The sequence below is a fragment of the Phragmites australis genome, chromosome 8 (assembly GCF_958298935.1).
Source record: "Phragmites australis chromosome 8, lpPhrAust1.1, whole genome shotgun sequence".
NCBI lineage: Eukaryota > Viridiplantae > Streptophyta > Magnoliopsida > Poales > Poaceae > Phragmites > Phragmites australis.
The window spans coordinates 19,692,775-19,713,839 of NC_084928.1; the positions used below are offsets into that span (position 1 = coordinate 19,692,775).

Here is a 21,065-nt window from a genome sequence, read left to right on the forward strand (position 1 = left end):
TAGTTGCTCGCTACTTCAGCCCAACCTTTGGCTGGGGAGGCCATGCCCATCGAGATCATCGATATCTCCGATGACAATGAGGAGATCGATTGGGATCTCCGGTGGGGGGAGAGCGAGCAGGCGTCTGTGGAGCCGATGGCGAAGGAGGAGGGCGGAAAGGTGAGGGAGAAGGCCCCACCGGCGACCTCCTCAGACTCTTTCTCGTCCTCCAATAGCTCGGGAGTCGGCTACTGTCTCAGTTTCCGTAGTGGCAGGCTGCAGATTAGGCGCATACGCCGTCCCATGTGTGGCCCCTTCTAGAACCCGTAGGTGGTGAGGGCGGTAACCAGGATGGCGTACTTGGTGACGCCATGATATATCCACGTCTCATGGTCAATCATTGCCTTGTTGTGGGCTCATGGTTTAACTTAGTCACATTGTACTCTTTGTCACCCTGTTTTGCTCCATAGGGATCTATCTTCTTCGTGGCAATTTCTGTACTGTTGCTTTAGTATATGTCCCTTAGATGTACTAGTTGTTTAATAATATAACATGGACCTTCAGGAATAGTCGTGTCTGCTTCCGTATCGAAGTGCAAGGGGATCTTTCGAACAGGTGACCGTATGTGTGCATGCCTTTGTGCTTTGAAACCGTGCTTCTTCGTCCCCTTCGAAGGCGATGGCTAGTTTTTCTGATGACCGAGGTACCAAGCCCTTGAATAGATCATCACTGATTTCGTTCCTTCTGGGGGAGAGGTGGCCTCGAGAATCTGGTGGTGGTAGATACGAGGGTAACTAAGGAGAACCGGGTGGAGCAGTGGCAACCTCGTTGTTCCTGGTTATTGCGTACTCCTCGGGCTTGGCATTGGTAGGGCCTCCTTCCCAATTTGTTCCAGATTTCCAGCTCAGCGAAGTCCATCTGTAACCTTTGGAGATCAGCTCTGAAGGTGGTCCTTGACCCTTCGGGTTCCTTAGCGAGTGCCCGGGTTGATGGCAACGGTGTGTCGGAGCCGAAGCTGAAGGCTAGGCATGAGAGGTTGTCCGCGACACCCTCGGCCCTTAGCCACTGCCTGGCTCTAGTGGTGCTTCGTTTGGAGCCTGGCGGCGACGCGTCGGAGATGAAGTCGAAGGCTAGGCAGGAGAGGTGTTTCGCGACCCCCTCGGCCTTTAGCCGTTGCCTAGCTCTGGAGATACTCCGTCCGGAGCCTGGCGATGGCGTGTTGGAGGCAAAGTCGAAGGCTAGGCAGGAGAGGTGGTCCACGACCCCCTCGGCCCTTAGCCGCTGCCCGGCTCTGGAGGTACTCTGTCCAGAGCCTAGAGACGGCGTGTTGGAGACGAAGTCAAAGGCTAGGTGGGAGAGGAGGTTCGCGACCCCCTCGGCCCTTAGTCGCTGCCCAGCTCCAGAGATATCCCATCCGGAGCCTGGCGACGATGTGTCGGAGGCGAAGCCGAAGGCTAGGCGGGAGAGGAGGTCCGCGACCCCCTCGGCCCTTAGCTGCTGCCCGGCTCCAGAGGAACCCTGTCTCTAGCCTAGCGATGGTGTGTCAGAGGCGAAGCCGAAGGCTAGGCGGGAGAGGTGGTCCGCGACCCCCTCTACACTTAGCCACGGCCATGAATTGCGGTCTCTGCAATAGACAGTCGAGGGTTCCACTATGTTTCTCGTGCCACGAACCATGGGCTTTTATTAAATGTTAGTATAACACTCCTAAAATGATGTATGAAATGTGTCTTTAAAGGAGATGGTAGGGTAATGATTTTACCTTTTACAATACGTGTTTGAGTCACGCGATTCATACCTTTCCCTGTAGGGAAGGGGATTTTTATACCCCTTTGATCTATGTGCTGTGCTCTTTGGAGGCCAGCAGGTTTCATATCGCTTCAGTATGGAGGCATTTGCCTTCAAGATGCCGGGGTACTCTTCCCGTTAGGTCCTTTCACAACCTTTCCGCTCGGTGGAGTTTTCGGAAATCATCCCCATTGCGGGGGTTTTGGAAGTCTCTCTATTTTGGCGGAGGTTTGGTAAGGCTCTCCGTTTTGTCAGGTTTTGTAAAGCTCTCCATTGTGCCGAGGTTTGGTAAATCTCTCCATTTTTGCCGGAGGTTTGGTAAGCTCTCTGTTGTGTGGAGGTTTGGTAAAGCTCTCCATTGTGCGGAGGTTTTGTAAGACTCTCCATTTTTGTTAGAGGTTTTGTAAAGTTCTTGATTTTTGTTGGAGGTTTGTAAGACTCTCCTTTTTTGTCAGAGGTTTTGTAAAGCTCTTCATTTTTGCCGGAGGTTTGTGAGACTCTCCATTTTTGTCAGAGGTTTGGTGAAGTTCTCCATTTTGCGGAGGTTTTGTAAGACTCTTCGTTTTTGTCAGATAGTTTGTAAGGTTCTCCGTTTTTGCTGGAGGTTTGTAAGACTCTCCGTTTTTGTTGGAGGTTTTGTAAGACTCCTTGTTTTTGTCGGAGGTTTTGTAAGGTTCTCCATTTTTGCTGGAGGTTTATAAGACTCTCTGTTTTTGTTGGAGGTTTTGTAAGACTCCATTTTTATCGGAGGTTTTGTAAAGTTCTCCGTTTTTGTTAAGCGAACTAGACCGAACTGGGCGTCGATTCTGATTTTTCCTATTGAACTACTGGTCTGATCAAGTCTTAATAAATACGATAGCAGTGAGCCACCTCTCAGTTTGGTGATGAATGCGTCAGGGTACTACTTCATCTACCAGGATTGAAATCCTGATCACCATGATTTACACACATTGAAGTATGTGGCTGCGTATTTGTATGTCTATGAATACGTCACCTTGTTATAAGAAAAAACATGTTAATGGTAGCATGTCTACATCCATGACTCGGGCCAAGCAAAAAATGAGATAATCCGGTTCATGTTGACCCGGAAATAGCTACTCAAGTCCAACCCAGTGCAAAGGCGCCGGAGTGCGCCCGAGCCCACCCGCGTTTGAGCGAAACTCGACGAGGGTGCTCACAGGGTTTTGCCCTAACAGTTGTTGCATCTGGAATTAGTCCGAGTTAGACTAGGATATACACATACATGCGTGTTCAGTGGTACTGCACATTCCCATGCATTGGAGGCTTTGTGCGGCACTGGGCAGGGCCGAAATTGGCGACCGGCTCGCCGCACTTCAGGGGGCAGGCACCACGATAGTTACCATGGTGGATATTTATCTCCCAGGCAGGGTAGAAAGTAGTTATCCGGGATAAAACACAGTAATTCGATCAGATCCCAGATATTTGTACATTGTGATAACTTGTACGCCAAGCTACGCATGGCCCTATAAATAGGAGCCATGGTCGCCTGGGCTAAGGACAGGAGCGAGACGGCAGAAAGCCACGTAGGTGAAAAAATACCAAGTCACGCTGTGATACTCCTCCTAGATCAACCTATTTTTTCTACCATCAATACATTCGTGGTGTTCCTTCCTCTAAAACTTCGTCTCCAAGCTTGAGTCTCCTCCTTAGAAGAAACTCTTGCTATACTTGTTGGGGCAAGACAAACTCTTGCTCCAACAGCGCACTGTCCGTGGGGATTGGAACATAGAAGTGCTAACAGAGGTAGGAATCCACCAGGAAAACCACCAAGGTGCTAGCCAAGACCGCCATACCCACCATTGCAGGCATGCAACCATATGCATGGCTGTCTCAGTCATATGCACCGTATGCATGCTCCAGCCCCGTTGCCGTGTGGGATGGCGTTCCTCCGACCTTGGCCAACTTAGAACCCTGGGTAGTTACAGGAACTCCAGACGACGCGGAGGCCTTCCAGCCTCTGCACAACGAAGACCTCACTGCCTCAGGAGAGGATGTGGTAGAAGCCACAGCCAAGCAGGCTGCCTTCCAGTGGTTCTGGGCAGTCCAACCCAAGAGTGTTCCCACCTGAGCTTGGTCCCAAAGTATCCCCTTCAACAACACGTGGGATACCACAAGCGAGCCAACATCTTCGGAAAGTGTGTCCAGCCAGCATCCTCCTTGGGCCCTTCAGGCGAAAGAGGGTTCCAAGGAGATGCAGGGCTTTGGGGTGTGCAGACCCCGCCAGCGCCTTTGATGCTGTCCTCGCAATGCCAACCACGCGCAGGGAACCCGATGCCCACCTCATCCAGAGAGGCATAGTCAAAACCACTTCCGCTCCAAAAGCCGTTTCACCGAGCAGCCTCGATGGCCTCCCAAAGGGGAAGGAGACCCTGGGGAAACCACAGGCTCAGGAACACGCCACCTTCGATAGTGACCCCAACGACAACTCCAAGCTCCGGTGCCCCAGAGGCACACGGGTGGATCCTGCACGGACCAGGGCGCGGCCACAACACCAACGACTGCTGCGCCCTCATGACCTTCCGGGAGGAATACCTCGGAAGGCAAGCAGAATAAATGGCCGCAGAAGGAGCCGGCGAAGTATGACGCAGGGTTCAGAGGCCTGGGGCAATCTCCCGGGCCTTGGCCCCTCAACCCTACACCGTCACTACCAACCCTACTACCAACGGTATTATATCTAGCAACAAGAACTGAGTTGGGGACATGCCTTTGCTAGGCTCCGGACGGATCACCTCCACAGTCGGGCAATGGCTAAGGGATGAGGCGGTCGAGGACCGTCTCTCCCGGCTAGCCTTCGACGCTGCCTCCAACATGTCATCGCCAGGCTCCGGACGGATTACCTCCGGAGCCGGACAACGGCTAAGGGCTGAAGGGGTCATGCACCACCTCTCCCGGCCTAGCCACAAGCTTCGAGGCCTCCAAGCCTCACAATAGAGGCCTTATTTCTACAAAGGTACGCCTACTGTTAACTATCAGTAGTTTACCTAGTGGTCTATCTTTCATACAGCAAGGTTAGAGTATGTTGGAGGCCTTCAACCTTACTGCTAGAAGTCTTTTTAAATAGATAGCCACTAGGTAGAAGAAGTAGAACTTAAGTTACATGCTCATTTAGCATGAATAGTTATATAACCTAACTATGCTTTATACTACAATCAGCTTCTTATTGCCAACAGTAGACTGCAAAACTTAGCTAGTATAACCATGCAAAATCCCTACACTCCCGCAGACGCATCGTGCCTAGGTCGCCTAAGGGTGGGTCTGCCCAGGTTTCCTGGAAGGTATTGTGCGGCCTCGGAAGTGTAGTTGGCATGTATCAAGGGATTTTCTTGATAGACCATGTTGCGGTGCCACCCGTGGGACATCTTCGGATGGTGTGAAAAGCCCACGTACCGCGAATGTAGCTTGCCTAGGCCACCTGGAAGGCAAGACTTCCTAGATTTCCTGGAAGGCATTGTGTAGTCTCAGTAGACAGTGAGGCCTATACACCACGGGCGCCGCTTATGCCTAGGTCACCTGGAAGGCAGATTATGTCCACGGTGCCCTGGAAGGCATTTACATATTCTTGGGTGTCGAAGCCACGCCCCAGGTGATGTCCTCGGTAGCGGAGATGCGGTGCTCTTAGGAATGTTGTCTTAAGGAATCCTCGTTATATGACATGCCTACACACCACGAGTGTAGCATGCCTAGGTTTCCTGGAAGGTATTGTGTAACCTCGATAGTCTGTAGATGCTGGTTATCAAGGGACTTCCTTGGTAATGTAGTTGCGGTGCCCCCGAGGGACTTCTTCAGAGGTGTGACAGGGCCACGTGCTAGTAAGCATTGCTTGTCTAAACCCAAAGTCACCTAAAAAGGTTTTTCAGAGGGTAGGCTTTGCCCTAATAGGCAGTGGAGCCCACACACCGTGGGCGTAGCATGCCTAGGTCACCGCTAAGGCAAGACTGCCTAGGTTTCCTAAAAGGTATTGTGTAGCTCCGATAGTGTGTGGACGCTGCATATCTGGGGACTACCCTGATGTGAGGATGTGGTGCTCTGAGGAATACTATCGCAAGGATTCCTCGTCGCATGACATGCTTATATACCGCGGGTGTAGCATGCGTAGGTCACCGCTAGTGCATCAAGCCTAGGTTTCCTGAAGGTATTGCATAGCTTCGGTCATATAAATGCCACACGCCAGGGCACACCCTTGGTGGATAGTGTTGCAGTGCACCCCGGGCATTTCCTCGGGAGTACGACAAGCCTACACACCATGGGCGTAGCATGCCTAGGTCACTTGGAAGGCAAGACTGTCTAGGTTTCCTGGAAGGTATTGCGTAGCTCCGATAGTGTGTAGGGCCTTCGGCATTAATACATGCCAAGGAGTCTTACAAAACCTCCGATAAAAATAGAGAACTTTACAAAAGCTCCGACAAAAACAGAGAATCTTACAAAACCTCCGACAAAAACAGAGAGTCTTACAAAACCTCCATAAAAAACAGAGAATCTTACAAAACCTCCGATAAAAATGGAGGATCTTACAAAACCTCCGACAAAAATGGAGAGTCTTACAAAACCTCCAGTAAAAACAGAGTCTTACCAAACCTTGGTACAACAGAGAGTTTTACGAAACCTCCGGTAAAAACGGAGAGCTTTACCAAAACCTCCGCACAACGGAGAGCTTTACCAAAGCTCCACCAAAATGGAGTGAATTGGAAAAACCTCCGCACAACGGAGAGTTTACCAAACCTCCGCCAAAACGGAGAGATCTTTACCAAAACCTCCGCACAATGTAGAGCTTTACCAAACCTCCGCAAACCAGAGAGACTTTGTAAAACCTTCGCACAACAGAGACCGCCAAAACGGAGAGACATCAAAAAACCTCCAGACAACGGAGAGTTTTACAAAACTTCCAGCAAAAACAGAGAGCTTCACGCCACGAAGAGTTTACCAAGCCTCCGCCAAAGCGGAGAGACTTCCAAAAACCCCCGCAAATGGGGATGTTTTTCGAAAACTCCGCCGAGCGGAAAGGTTTTGAAAGGACTTGACGGGAAGAGCACCCTAGCCTCCGTACCGAAACCCGCTGGCCTCCAAAGGGCGCAACCAATAGATCAAAGGGGTATAAAAATCCCCCTCCATACAGGGAAAGGTATGACCCGCGTGACTCAACACGTATGGTAAAAGGTAAAGTCATTACCCTACCATCTACTTTAAAGACACATTTCATACATCATTTTATGAGCATTATACTGACATTTAATAAAAGCCCACACTGCATGGCATGGGAAACATAGTGGAACCCTCGACTGTGCATTGTAGAGGCTGCAAATTGATTGCGGTAGATAAGGGCCAAGGGGATCACGGACCACCTCTCCTGCTTGGCCCTCGGCTTCGCCTCAGACACACCGTCGCTAGGCTCCATATGGAGTACCTCTGGAGCCGGGCAGTGGCTAAGGGCCGACGGGGTCACAGACCACCCCTCCCACCTAGCCCTCGGCTTCGCCTCCGACACGCCGTCACCAGGCTCCGAATGGAGTACCTCCGGATTCGGGCAGCGGTTGAGGGCCGTGGGGGTCGCGGACCACCTCTCCCGCCTAGCCCTCAACTTCACCTCGGACACGTTGTTGCTAGGCTCTGGATGGAGTACCTCCGGAGCCAAGCAGAAGCTAAGGGCCAAGGCGGTCACGGACCACCTCTCCCTCCTAGCCTTCGGCTTCGCCTTCGACACACCATCGCCAGGCACCGAACAGAGTACCTCTAGAGCCGGGCAGCGGCTAAGGGCCGAGGGGGTCATGGACCACCTCTCCCGCCTAGCCCTAGGCTTCGCCTCTGACACACCATCCCCAGGCTCCGGAATGAGTACCTCTGGAGCCAGGCAGCGATTAAGGGCCGAAGGGGTCGTGGACCACCTCTCCCGCCTAGCCTTTGGCTTCGTCTCCGACACACCGTCGCCAGGCTCCGGACGGAGTACCTCTGGAGCCAGGCAACGACTAAGGGCCGAGGGGGTCGTGGACCATCTCTTCCACCTAGCCTTCGGCTTCACCTCCGACACGCTATCGCTAGGCTCCAGATGGAGTACCTCTAGAGCCGGGCAGCGGCTAAGGGCCATGGGGGTCGTGGACAACCTCTCCCGCCCTACCCTCGGCTTCGCCTTCGATAGGCCGTCGCCAAGCTCTGGAGAAAGTACCTCTAGAGCCGGGCAGCGGCTAAGGGCCAAGGGGATCCCGGACCACCTCTCCCGCCTAGTCTTCGTCTTCACCTCCGACACACCATTGTCAGGCTCCGGATGGAGTACCTCCGGAGCTGGGTAATGGCTAAGGGTTGAGGGGCTCACGGACCACTTCCCCTGCCTGGCCCTCGGCTTCGCCTCTGACTTGCCGTCTTCATGCTCGGAACGGAGTACCTCTGGAGCCGTGTAGCAGCTAATGGCCAAGGGGGTCACGGACCACCTCTCCAGCCTAGCCTTTAGCTTCGCCTCTGACATGCAGTCGCCAGGCTCTGGATGAAGTACCTCCGGAGCTGGGCAGCGGCTAAGGGTCGAGGGGGTTGCGGACCACATTTTCTACCTAGCCTTTGGCTTCACCTCCGACACACCGTCGCTAGGCTCCAGACTGAGTACCTCTGGAGCCGGGCAGTGGCTAAGGGCTGAGGGGGTCGTGGACTATCTCTCCCTCCTAGCCTTCGGCTTCGCCTCCGACACGTCGTCGCCAGGCTCTCGACATAGTACCTCTAGAGCTGGGCAGCGGCTAAGGGCTGAGGGGGTCACGGACCACCTCTCCCATCGAGCCTTTGGCTTCGCCTACAACAACGTTGTTGCCATGCTTTAAACAGATCGCCTCCAATGCTGGGTAGTGGCTAAGGAACCCGAATGGTAGAGGATCACCTCTAGAGCTTGTCTCCAAAGGTTCTAGATGGACTTTGCTGTGTCGGAAATCTGGAACAAATTTGGAAGAAGGCCCTACCAGTGCCGAGCCTGAGGAGTACGCAATAACCGGGAACGACGAGGTCACCACTGCTTCACCCCACGCTCCTTAGTTACCCTACGTATCTACCATCGGATTCCCAAGGCCACCTCTCCCCCACAAGGAACGAAACCGGCGATGATCTATGCGAAGGCTCGGTACTTCGGTCTTCCGAAAAACTAGCCATCACCTATGAAGGGGACAAAGAAGTACGGCTCGAAGGCACGAAGGCACACACACATATGGTCACCCGTTCGATAGATCCCCTTGCACTCCGATACAGAAAGAGATACGATCATCCCTGAAGGTCCATATTATATTATTAAACAACTAGTATATCCAGTGGACACATACAAAAGCGACAGTACAGAAATTGCTACAAAGAAGATAGACCCCGACAGAGCAAAATAGGGTGAGAAAGAGTACAAGGTGACTAAGTCAAGCCATGGGCCTACAGCAAGCCCATGGTCGACCGTGAGATATGAATGCCTCACGACTTGACCAAGAACTCCCTCCAGGAGACCACCTTCACCTCCTATGGGTCCCGGCAGGGGCCACACATAGGGGTGGCGTACGCGCCTCATCTGTTGCCTACCGCTGCGGAAGCCGATACAGTAGCTGGCTCCCAAGCTGTTGGAGGATGAAGAAGAGTGCGAGGAGGCCACCAGTGGGGCCTTCTCTCTCTCCTTCCCGGCCCCCTCCTTTGCTTTCAAAGTCGCCGTTGTCTCCGCGGACGCCTGCTCGCTCTCCCCCCGCAGGAGATCCCAGTCGATCTCCTCATCGTCATCAGAGATATTGAAGATCTCGATGAGCATGGCCTCCCAAGACAAGGGTCGGGCCGGAGCGCCAGGCAGCCACCTCCCCTTGAGAGATGGAAGCGGTGTGGCCACCGGTGCCTCTGCCGATGACCAAAACGGTCCGGCTCTCTAAGAAGCCAGCAAGAGCATCGAAGAGGATAAGGAGGAAGACGACGCCATACTCAAGTCAAGGTGAACTACTCACTCGTAGGGCTATGGAGAATCCAGCCGGGTGACCCCAACTTTATATGAGGGCCAAGCAACCACGTAAGCTCGGGAGATGAAACGGAATCGATGCAGCGGTGTGCCCCATTGAATGCCTAAGGGGACCATGGCCATACCCCATTCGTTCCGCCAGCACGTGGCAGCGCTCCATGATGAATGCCTTGTTTTCTCGCACGGACGTCCTGTCACATTAATAAACTAGACTCTTTTCGGCGCAAGACAGGGGCGTGGGCACAAGACCCTATACGACCCCCTGCATTGAACAGTCATAACGCGGTAGTGGCACGTCTCATCCTGCCAGGAAAACGCGTAGGGTCCCCCAATCGTATATGTAACCTCTACTCTAGCGACCTCAAAAGGCAAGAAGAACCATTACTGAAGGAATCCGGATAGCCTATATCGGCCTCGGCATGGACCCTGGAGTACACCACCTCCATTGATGTCCCTTTGGCCCGATGTCCCGACACCGCGCATGCCAGCTCCAACAAGCTCCGGAGCAGATCGCCACCACCAGTACGCCATCAGCCTTGGGCCTCGCCATTGACGCCCACGGTTCCCGACGAAAAAACTTCTTAAGGACAGGGAATTTCCATCAGGCATCCTTGATACTATACCAGGCTGGGGTTGGTTTTCCTTTACATCCTCTCCCCCCTCTGAAACATCAGGGCCCGAGAATGAGGGGGTACTATTGGGGGGAAATAAGCCAGCCTGAGGATAATGGTTGAAGATTACTATCCAGGTCCCTCTGGAGCCTTGATCTCCAGACCCTCAGCTAAAGGCTCGACCTCTGAAGTCATCGAACTCCTTCACAGTACCTCTTCATACCTACAAAGCCTTCCGTTGGCTTAACCGGCCTGGCCTCTCGAAAGGCTCAGCCTCCCAAAGCCCAACCTCCCGAAGCTCGGCCCCCCGAGACCTAGGTCTCCTGAAGCCTCGATCTCCGAAAGCCTCAGCATCCCGAAGCCTCGATCTTTCCGTAGTCCTGCCTCCCAAAGCCTTCACCTCCCGAGGCCCCCGTCTCCAGCTGCTCGGGCTGGCTTCCTGGAGGCTACAAGGTGAGTTAGCAGGCCTTAGGTAAGATCTGCCGAAAAGGGAGCACCGATCATGCTTCGCCTGCAAGGAAGTGACCGGTATTAAATGCCTAGGTTGGTGGATGCCACTCTGATACCTCGGCGTAATGGAGGCTATCCTAACACCCCTGACAGTGCGGCGCTGGGCCCCAATTGATGACCAGCTTGTCACACTTCAGGGGGCAGGCACCACGATAGTTACCACGGTAGATATTTATCTCTCAGGTAGGGTAGAAAGTAGTTATCTGGGATAAGGCTCAGTAATTCGGTCAAATCCTAGATATTTGTACATTGTGATAACTTGTATGCCAAATTACTCATGGCCCTATAAATAGGAGCCATGGTCAGCTGGGCTAAGGACAGGAGCGAGACGGCAGAAAGACACACAGGTGAAAAAACACCAAGTCACGCTGTGATACTCCTCCCAGATCGACCTATTTTTTCTACCATCATTATATTCGTGGTGTGCCTTCCTCTAAAACTTCATCTCCAAACTTATGTCTCCTCCTTAGAAGAAACTCTCACCGTACTTGCTAGGGCAAGACAAACTCTTGCTCCAACAAGGGTGACACGAGATTTATAAATTTGTGCTCTTAGGATAGTAATCCTACATATTGTGTTGTGATTAATTTCAGAGAAGATAATTACAATATGGTATGTCTAGATTTACTCCAATAAATCTCAGCGAGTCCTCTCATATTTAAAATCCTAAAGGTCTTGTCAGATGAATATAACAGTGAATGTAGATCAAAATAAATTATTTCTGTTTCTATCTGACCTCATATTACTGCTCTTTTATACACACTCTCTCCTGTCCTTGCTTTCCTCTGGCTTGTCCCTTCAACGTACCTGTTCCCTCCTTATATAATAGGGTCAAAGAGTCGTATCATATTTGGAGTTCCCAACGTAATCTTTCCAAACTGTGTTGTATGATGATTTTTCCTATTCGAAGATAGTTTTGTGTAGAATACGATAAACTAATTGAAATATCTACATATTCCTTATTACCTTCTAACGATTATTAAATATATCATACTAGAGAGTGAATATATGTACGATGATATTCCATCCTTAGGATATACCAAGTTTCTACTAAATTCTTAACTATTAATTATCAAATCATAATTAGAACTTGGCTCCCGTATGCTTGATCATGGGTTCCAACCTTACTCTGCACAATCTTACACGCTTATTATTTCTCCTCCCTGGTTCCACCATCCGTCACATGACATTATTTATGGTTTTTAGCGGGCTGATCGGAAAAACCACCCGGTTTTAGAACCACCGGTTGGGCCAGGTTTTCCCGGTTCTAGTGCACGGATGATATTTTAAGCTAACCACTAGTTGGGCCGGGTTTACGCGGTTCTAATGCATGGATTGTATTTTAAGAGAACTAGACCGAACTGGGCGTCGATTCTGATTTTTCCTATTGAGCTACCGGTCTGATCAAGTCTTAATAAATATGATAGCAGTGAGCCACCTCTCGGTTTGGTGATGAATGCGTCAGGGTACTACTTCATCTACCCGGATTGAAATCCTGATCACCTTGATTTACAAACATGGAAGTATGTGGCTGCGTATTTATATTTCTATGAATACGTCACCTTGTTATAAAAAAAAACATGTTAATGGTAGCATGTCTACATCCATGACTCGGGCCAAGCAGAAAAAGAGAATAATCCGGTTCATGTTGAGCCGGAAATAGCTACTCAAGTCCAACCCAGTGCAAAGGCGTCGGTGTGCGCCTGAGCCCACCCGCGTTTGAGCGAAACTCGAGCGGGTGCTCACAGGGTTTTGCCCTAATAGTTGCTGCATCTGGAATTAGTCCGAGTTAGACTAGGATATATACATACGTGTGTGTTCAGTGGTACTGTACATTCCCACGCACTGGAGGCTTTGTGCCTTCCATTCTCATCCTAGTGTGTGTATGAACACGTACGCATGTGTGTGTGGTATGAGTATAAGGTGTGTGTAGTGTGTCATCATTGTACCCTCTCAAAAATGTCCAACCCAGTGCAGCTATTGAGCTAATGTTTATAGGGCTGAGGTTGAACTGGATTGGGCCTATCAATTAAAAAGAAGGATAATAATAGATTCGGGCTGAACTCAGCTAGACCAGTTTCTCAGAAATTAAGTTAGGATGAGCCTTGGTTTATATGTGATGAGTGATTGATAAGTTGTTGCTTTGGTTTGAAGTTCTTAAGATGGCTTAGACATGTATATGTACTGCAATGATGATCTTGTCTAACCAAAGATGTAAAGGATTTGGAGTTTGCGTGTTTGTCTCTCAGTTTAGGGAATTTGAACACATTGGATGATCTGGCGCTTGGCAGATTGAATGCATCGGATGGTCCGGCATTCAGGGAGAGTACACGTCAGTGCAATTTTGATTCTGAGGCAAAATGGAAGTAAATGCCAGATGTTCCGATGATGGGGTGAAGACAACGTTGGAGCATTTCTTGCAAAGATCATTGCAAGACTGAGGGTCAGAAGGATTGCACATGCCGGATGGTCCGGCACTCAAGAGGTGTGCACACCAGACCATCCGGCGTTTACGATCTCTTCTGGGATGCGATTTGAGCTGAGAGCTATGATTATGGACTAACTTGTGATGGTTTGAAGGTTTGGAGAAACATGTTTGCTTGTCTTATGATGTGTAAGTGATGGATGTATCTTGGTGGCAGACGGTGGGAAGATCGAGGACAAACGGGATGCTTGATGCCGAACGATCGAGGAGGCTGAGCGAAGTCAAGGGTGATCCTAGCAGTGCACATGAAGGTTAAGCAATGCATGGATGGAAGGATGAAGATGACATGTTAACAAAGTCAAGTGAAATAGATGCCGGTGCAAATGACAAGGCGGTCCGAGGGATCGGGAACGGGAGAGACTTGCTAGCGGTGAAGATCGCGAGATGGAGTACACATGTTGACATCGGGATGCTTGCTTGAGGTCAAGTCAAGCAGATAAGAGTCATGCTTTAAGAAGCGTGTGAGGAGGTTTCGCGATTTGGCTTCAAAACCACGGAAGGATGAAATGCACGTGGCATCATCATGAAACTAGCATCGAGATAAAGCTAAGTCGTGAAGGTGTCACGACTGTTTGATAGATGGAGCAAAATTTAGACAAAAATGCCCCTGTGGTAGGTAGTTAAGTGAGGGGTATTTTAGGGATATGGAAGCTTAAGGATTAAGCAACCTCGCTAGACCTATAAATAGAGGGAGAGGACTGGTTGCAACCTTTGAGTCGGCAATTTTGAGAGCCTGGTGATATGTTTTGGAGGAGACGACAGGATAGGGCTAGACTTTGTAATAGGCTACAACTTTTGTGAGAAAAATAACTTTGTAATTTGTCAAAAATAGGGCTAACCTCTGTGCTTAATGAATTCCATTTCTCGCATGATCTTGTGTTCATCTCATTCTAGTCTCCTTCATTTGGTTCATTTTCTTTTGATGAAAGTTTTCCAGTTTTTGTATTGATTTTCGTTTTGGTTTTGCGGCTGAAATTTTTTCACCTTTGGAAGTTATTCCTCTTATTGCTAGAGACATAAAATTCATATACACATGCATATGTAATGGGGTATTGAGTTCACTATCCTCTAGATCTTTAACTTGGCGAGTTTCTTTGCCCCATGACCATCTTCTTTATTTTTTCTTTCAAAGTTACGAGCATTTTGTGACTAGGGTCATGGATTGGTCTTAAATGGAACCTTGTGTTTATATCCCATCCATGGAGTCACATGTTTCCAGTTCTTTTCTTTCTTTCTCTCTACTTGCTTCCGCTCATGTGTTTTGAGGTGTGTTGAGTGTAATTCGAAGAAGGCCATCAATTTTGAAAGGAAGTTGTTGAGGCGCCTATTCACTCCACCTCTAGTCACCACTCTCGATCCTACAATTAGTATTAGAGCTAGTTTGATCTTTGTTGACCTTAACCGGCTGTGTGATCCGTAGGCGACATAGAGAGAAGTGAGAAGATTCTGTTATTCGATAAAAGAGAATTTTTGTACTGGAAAGTGCTAATGGAGGCTTATCTTCTAAGCAAAGGAAGTGCAATATGGAAAATAGTTAATTCCAACTATGAGATCCCTACTGCTTGCACAACCTAGGTTCAAATTAAACAGTATGAGGCCAACAACAAGGCCAGAAATACTTTTCACTAGCCCGAGTTGGAATGAGTTTGATAGGGTTCAACACCTCCATACTGCCTGGGAGATCTGGACTACTCTAAGTGTCTTCCATGAAGCCACTAATAAGATTAAGGCCATACGCCAAAGCACTTACAACCAAGAATACCAAATGTTTGTGCAAGGTCCAAGAGAGTTTCTAGATGCGATGTTTGCTCACTTTGATAGGATTGTCAGTAATTTTTGATCAACTAGTGTTTTTCCCTATTCTGACCATGAGAGAGCGATCAAATTTCTCTATGCTCTTGATCGTTGCATATAGGAAGTGAAAATCTCGAGCATTAAAGAGTCATCAAGTTAAGTCACATTAACTTGTAATAAACTCTTCAGCAAGCTCAAGTCCACCAAGATAGTCAAGACAGCTCGGATAGATCTTGGGAACACCCTGTCTCAGAACATGGTGTTGGTTTCTGAATCTAATGGTGACAATCAGGCTGGAGCTAGTTTTTCTTGTGCTAACACTTCACCAAGTGAATTTACTTTGTATTTCTTAGTTTCTATCATAGAGAAGCAAGTGGACACACTGGATGATGAGGACATTACTCTCATTGTGAAGAAATTCACTCGCTTCTACAACAATCGCTCAGACTGAAGGAGTGGTAGTTATCGTGCTTGGTTTGAGTGTGGTGATACCACTCACTTCAAGGTGGACTGCTCCAAGCTCAAGAAGAGGTAAGACTGTGACCATAACCACGACAAGCACAAGAAGAAAAACAACAAGCCATTCTTCAAGAAGAACTGTGGCAAGATGGCCAAGAAGGTGGCCAAGGCAACTTCGAGGGGTTCATGGCAGCTCTTAGTGACATCGATACCTCTTCTAGCTCGGAGGATAGCTCGGAGGAGGAGGAACCGCAAGTGAAGAACAAGACAAAGGCTAAGGACTTCACCGGCCTTTGCTTCATGGCAGACAACAATGACGACAGTGACCTCGAACTTGATCCCTCTGAGGTATTGCCTTTCTCCGACCAGCTTTGCATCTAAGTTGATACCTTGAATGATGCTCTTGTTAGCTAGGATAGGTTACATAAGAAAGTGGTGCGCGAGTTGAAGGAACTAAGTATTAGTCTATCTCTTCTGACTTGAGTTATTTAGGTCTAGGGCCAAGATTGAGGATGAGGATTGTGAGTGTTGCTTGGTTATCATGAGTGAGCTTGCCGAGCTTTAAACTGTGCATGCTCAAGTCGCCAGTCGTCTTAAGACTACCGAGAAGAAGCTCCTTGAGGAGGAGTCTACGTCTACTCTCTTGGGCGCTTGCACGAATTTCCCTTTGCTTTCAAAGGATGTTAAACTGAAATACAAGCACCTTAAGGAGCTAGAGTCTAGATTAGAGAGTGCTGACAGTTCTACGGATATGCAGACAATGTGTCCCACCTGCATGATCCTTATGAATAAGCTCAGTCGGGTTAGAGGGCAAGTTGAAAAGCTTAAGATTGAGAATGAGTACCTCCTTTCTCTAGTGGAGAAGTGCTTAGAGGGCAAAGGAAAAATGAATTTGATCTTAGCCAAGACCAAGATGTGTGCTGCCAAGGTGGGTTTAGCTCTTAATTTGGGTTTTGAGAGGGTGGTGTACAATAGGGAGAGTAAGACTGTGTTCACCACACCTACTACCCTAGATGCTAAGAAGTACAAAATCATTGCCACACCACCACCCATCAAGAAGAAGCTCATACCACAACCCATCAAGAAGAAACATGCACCACAGCCCAAGAAAGCTCCATAACCTAATGTGAGAGCTTCTGTGAGAGGGCCAAGAGCGACCTGTAGCTGAGCTCTCGAGAGACTTTACCATTGTACCTACTATCAGGGGAAGGTTCATTTGAATGATTTTTTCCATTTCCGTAGGAGAGATGAGTGGTATGAGTGGGAGTGGAGCACTCGGAACATGTACCGCCCATCTTTTAGTGTACATGAGTCTTCTTCTCGCTATCACTTATGAGTCTTTGATTCTTTTCAGTCTCTTCCCAGAGGCATTGCCCGTCATGGGCTTTACCATGACTCATATGGTTAGGAGGTGTGCACGACGGACCATCCAGCATTCATGATCTCTTCTGGGATGCGCTTTCAGCTAAGAGCTATGATTATGGACTAACTTGTGATGGTTTGGAGGTTTGGAGAAACATGTTTGCTTGCCGTATGATGTGCAGGTGATGGATGCATCTTGGCGGCAGATGGTGGGAAGATCGGGGCCAACCGGGATGCTTTGTGCCAAACGATCAAGGAGGTCGGGCGGAGTCAAGGGTAATCCTAGCTGGGCACATGAAGGTCAAGCAATGCTTTGATGGAAGGATGAAAATGACGTGTTGACAAAGTTAGGCGAAGGGCAGTGCAAGTGACAAGGCGGCCTGAGGGGTCAGGAGCGGGAGAGACTTATCGGCGGTGAAGATCGCAAGATGGAGTAGACGCGTTGACATAGGGATGCTTGCTTGAGGTCAAGTCAAGCAACTGTGAGTCACACATTGAGAAGCGTGTGAAGAGGTTTCGCGGTTTGGCCTCAAAACCACGGAAGGGTGGAGTGCACGTGGCATCATCATAGCGGCGAAGCTAAGTCGTGAAGGTGTCACAACCATTCGACGGATGAAGCAAAATTCGAACCAAAATGCCCCCGTGGTTAGTGACAGACCATTGTAAGTGAGGAGTATTTGGGGAAAAGGAAGTTTAAGGGTTAAGCAACCTCCTTAGATCTATAAATAGAGGGAGAGGGCTAGTTGCAACTTTGGAGCTAGCCATTTCGAGAGCCCAGTGATAGGTTTTCAAGGAGATGAGAGGATAGGTTTAGTTTTTGTTATAGGCTAGAGTTTTTTTTAAAAAATAACTATATAATTTGCCGAAATAGGGCTGACATCTATGCTTAATGAAGTGCATTTTGTCACATGATCTTGTGTTCATCCCATCTAGTCTCCTTCTTTTGGTTCCTTTTCTTTTGATGCAAATTTTCCAGTTTTTGTGTTGATTTTCGTTTTTGTTTTGTGGCTTAATTTTTTTTTCACCTTTGGAAGTTATTATTCTTGTTGCTAGAGGCATAAAATTGATATACACGTACATATGTAATGGGTCTTGAATTCTATTGCCTCTAGATCTTCAATTTGAAGAGTTTCTTTGCCTGGTGACCATCTTCTTGTTTTTCTTTCAAAATTACGACCTATTTGTGACTAGGATCATGAAATGGTCTTAAATGGAATCTTATGTTCATATCTCATCCACTGAGTCACATGTTTCCAATTATTTTCTTTCTTTCTCTTTACTTGCTTCCGCTCATGTATTTTGAGGTGCGTTGGGTGTAATTAGGAGAAGGCAATCGATTTCGAAAGAAATTTATCAAGACACCATTTCACCCTTCTATTCACCACTCTTGATCCTACGGTTTCATTTTGGGCTGACATCATGCTACCCAGGTTTGAGACTAAATGGCTATTAGGCCAGTTCGACCAGGCCGAACTGGGCTACTAGGTTCAGCTGGGTATTCTGCTGAACGTAATGGTCATGCTTTGACCCATCCTACTCTCTTGGCCGAGTAGGGAAATATAAGGTGTAACCCACTAATTTTGCGGAACCATGAAAAGCCATTACGTAAAGAATGGATAGTTTTTTTTTGTAAACTCTCAAAAATATCATATGTAGGGAGATGATATTATACAATCATGGGAAATTTCAAGATCAAATTAGATTTGTTTGTATGATATGAAATTGATAGCAAAAGAAAGGACAAAAACAAAAGGTGTATATGCATCCTGAACTTTTGTATGTCTTCGTGTTTGTCAATTCCATATCGTACACAAAAATCATTTTTCATCTTGAGATTTTGTATGGTTGTATGATATCACACCTCCCCTTACATGGTCTATTTTATAATTTTTTAAACTTCTACACATGATTTACGACGTTTCATGATTCCATTTAATTTGTGGTTTCCACCTGGTATGTTCCCTGTCAAATAGGTTGAATAATGTCCCTAAATTAAGAGAACGTTATCAACCCTTTCATTATAGGTAGCAAAATTATGTACTCGAAAATATATTCATGGTGGATTTGCTCTGCCTGACAAATCTTTACAGTACCAGGCTTCAAAAGAAAAATATCTCAGCAGTATATCATAGTGTGGTTAGTTCTTTCTTTATATATAGAATAAACATTACACTGGTCTTAGAATTCAGGGGTCATGCATGCATCTCCATTGGCCTGAGGTTTGGAAGGTAACTACTCGATAAATTTTATAAGGCTCTATCTGGCGAATGTTCACCCGACAGTTATATGGCGCACACCCCCTTGCCATTTCTGAGAATCAAGCAACAATTTATAAAAAAAGTTCAACAAATTCTAAAAATCTGGTTACAATTTGGGAACTTAGTTCAATAATTTCTGAAACTTGTCAATAATTTTCGAAAATTACTTCAACAATTTCGGAACAATTAATCTTGACCTGACAAACAATCCTTAAAACCTAATTCAACAAGTTTTTAAAATCCTGGCAATGATTTTTAGTAAGTGTGAACGTTTTCACTAGAAAAATTAGTAATCTCTTACCTCGTCATCCTTGACAATTTGATACCATCACCTAACTGTCTTTATTGCATGCAAATGATGCACAGTGACAACCTCCGGCAACAAGCTCACAATCCCATCTGCCTGCGGCCTTCCACCAAAATGTTGCGGCTCTGCCGATGCAATAGGGCGCGACGTTCTCATCCACGACATAGACCGGCTAAGCACTCTCCTCCGGCTGTCATCCGTTACTCAAAGCTCGCCAGCTCCGTCGGCCAACCCCAACCCCTGGATCCCATTTGCACCAGCTCCGTTGGTCGTCCCTGGGATTCCGATTTCGTCACCTCCGGTGGCGCCGCCGCCAGAGGCGCCGGCCGTTACAGTCCCTGATAGCTCCAGGACGGACCTCAACACGCTGGAGTTTGTCGTCACTGTCGGCTTCGGCACGCCGGCCCGGCTGTCCGCGGTTGTCTTCGACACCGGCAGCGACGTGTCATGGATCCAGTGCCTGCCCTGCTCCGGGCACTGCTACGAACAGCACGACCCGATCTTCGACCCGACCAAGTCAGCCACCTACGCCGCCGTCCCCTGCGGCCATCTCCAGTGCACGGCCGCCGGCGGAAGGTGCAATGGCACCACATGCCTCTACAACGTCGAGTACGGCGACGGCTCGTCCACCTCCGGCGTCCTGTCCCACGAGATGCTGACGCAAATCTCCTCGCGGACCTTCCCCGGCTTTGCGTTCGGCTGTGGACAGCAGAATCTCGGTTCGTTCGGAAACATTGATGGGCTGATCGGCCTCGGCCGTGGCGAGCTTTCCCTGTCCTCCCAGGCCGCCGCATCGTTTGGCACCGTCTTCTCGTACTGCTTGCCGTCTCGGACACTCCTGGGTACCTCACCATCGGCTCGACTCCGGTATCCAGCAAGGTCCAGTACACGGCGATGATACAGAAGTCGGAGCACCCGTCCTTCTACTTCGTCGAGCTCGTCTCCATCGACATCGGCGGGTTCATCCTGCCGGTGCCGCCGACCGTGTTCACGAGCACGGGCACGCTCCTCGACTCCAGCACGATCCTCTTCTGCCTCCCTACGCAGGCGTAATAATATATCTTTTCCTTAGAATTAGTGTGTTAAACTTTGTCTCAAAACTCTAGGTATAAATTTACTTTCTAAATTAAATATTTAACTTAGGTTATATTTTGGATGGGTTGTATTCATGCTAAGTAGTAGCATTAGGGTTTGTTATGTGAAAAATTAATTTTTGACCAGGCGAGCCATTCAAATTTTAGGAAAGTTTTAAAATACTTTCATAAAAGAAGAAAAACAAATCTTTCTTACCAAGGCCAGAATTCCCTTTCTCTTCTTTTTCTTTCGACCCCAGCCGAGCCTATCCTTCACCTCCGCTCCTCCCTTGCCTCCCCACTTGGGCCGGTCGAAAGCTAGGCCCATTTCATCTTCCCGCCTCCTCTATGTTAGTGCCCCTGGCCAAAGCCGCCTTCCCTACTCCTCAGCGCCCTCAAGCCCGTCTCCTTCCTTGCGCCTCCGAATCCAACTAACCCAACCGAATATGAACTCTTCTCTACGCGTGTATCCTTCC

General features: G+C 48.6%; 1 protein-coding gene across 1 annotated transcript; it reads left to right on the plus strand.

Moving 5' to 3' along the window:
• The first annotated feature begins 42 nt into the window (after positions 1–42).
• Positions 43–20,569, plus strand: LOC133927642 (aspartyl protease family protein At5g10770-like). The gene is made up of 3 exons (XM_062374088.1): positions 43–244; positions 19,576–20,329; positions 20,392–20,569. The coding sequence occupies exons 1-3, from the start codon at positions 43–45 to the stop codon at positions 20,567–20,569; spliced, it is 1,134 nt and encodes a 377-aa protein (XP_062230072.1).
• Positions 20,570–21,065: the final 496 nt, after the last annotated feature.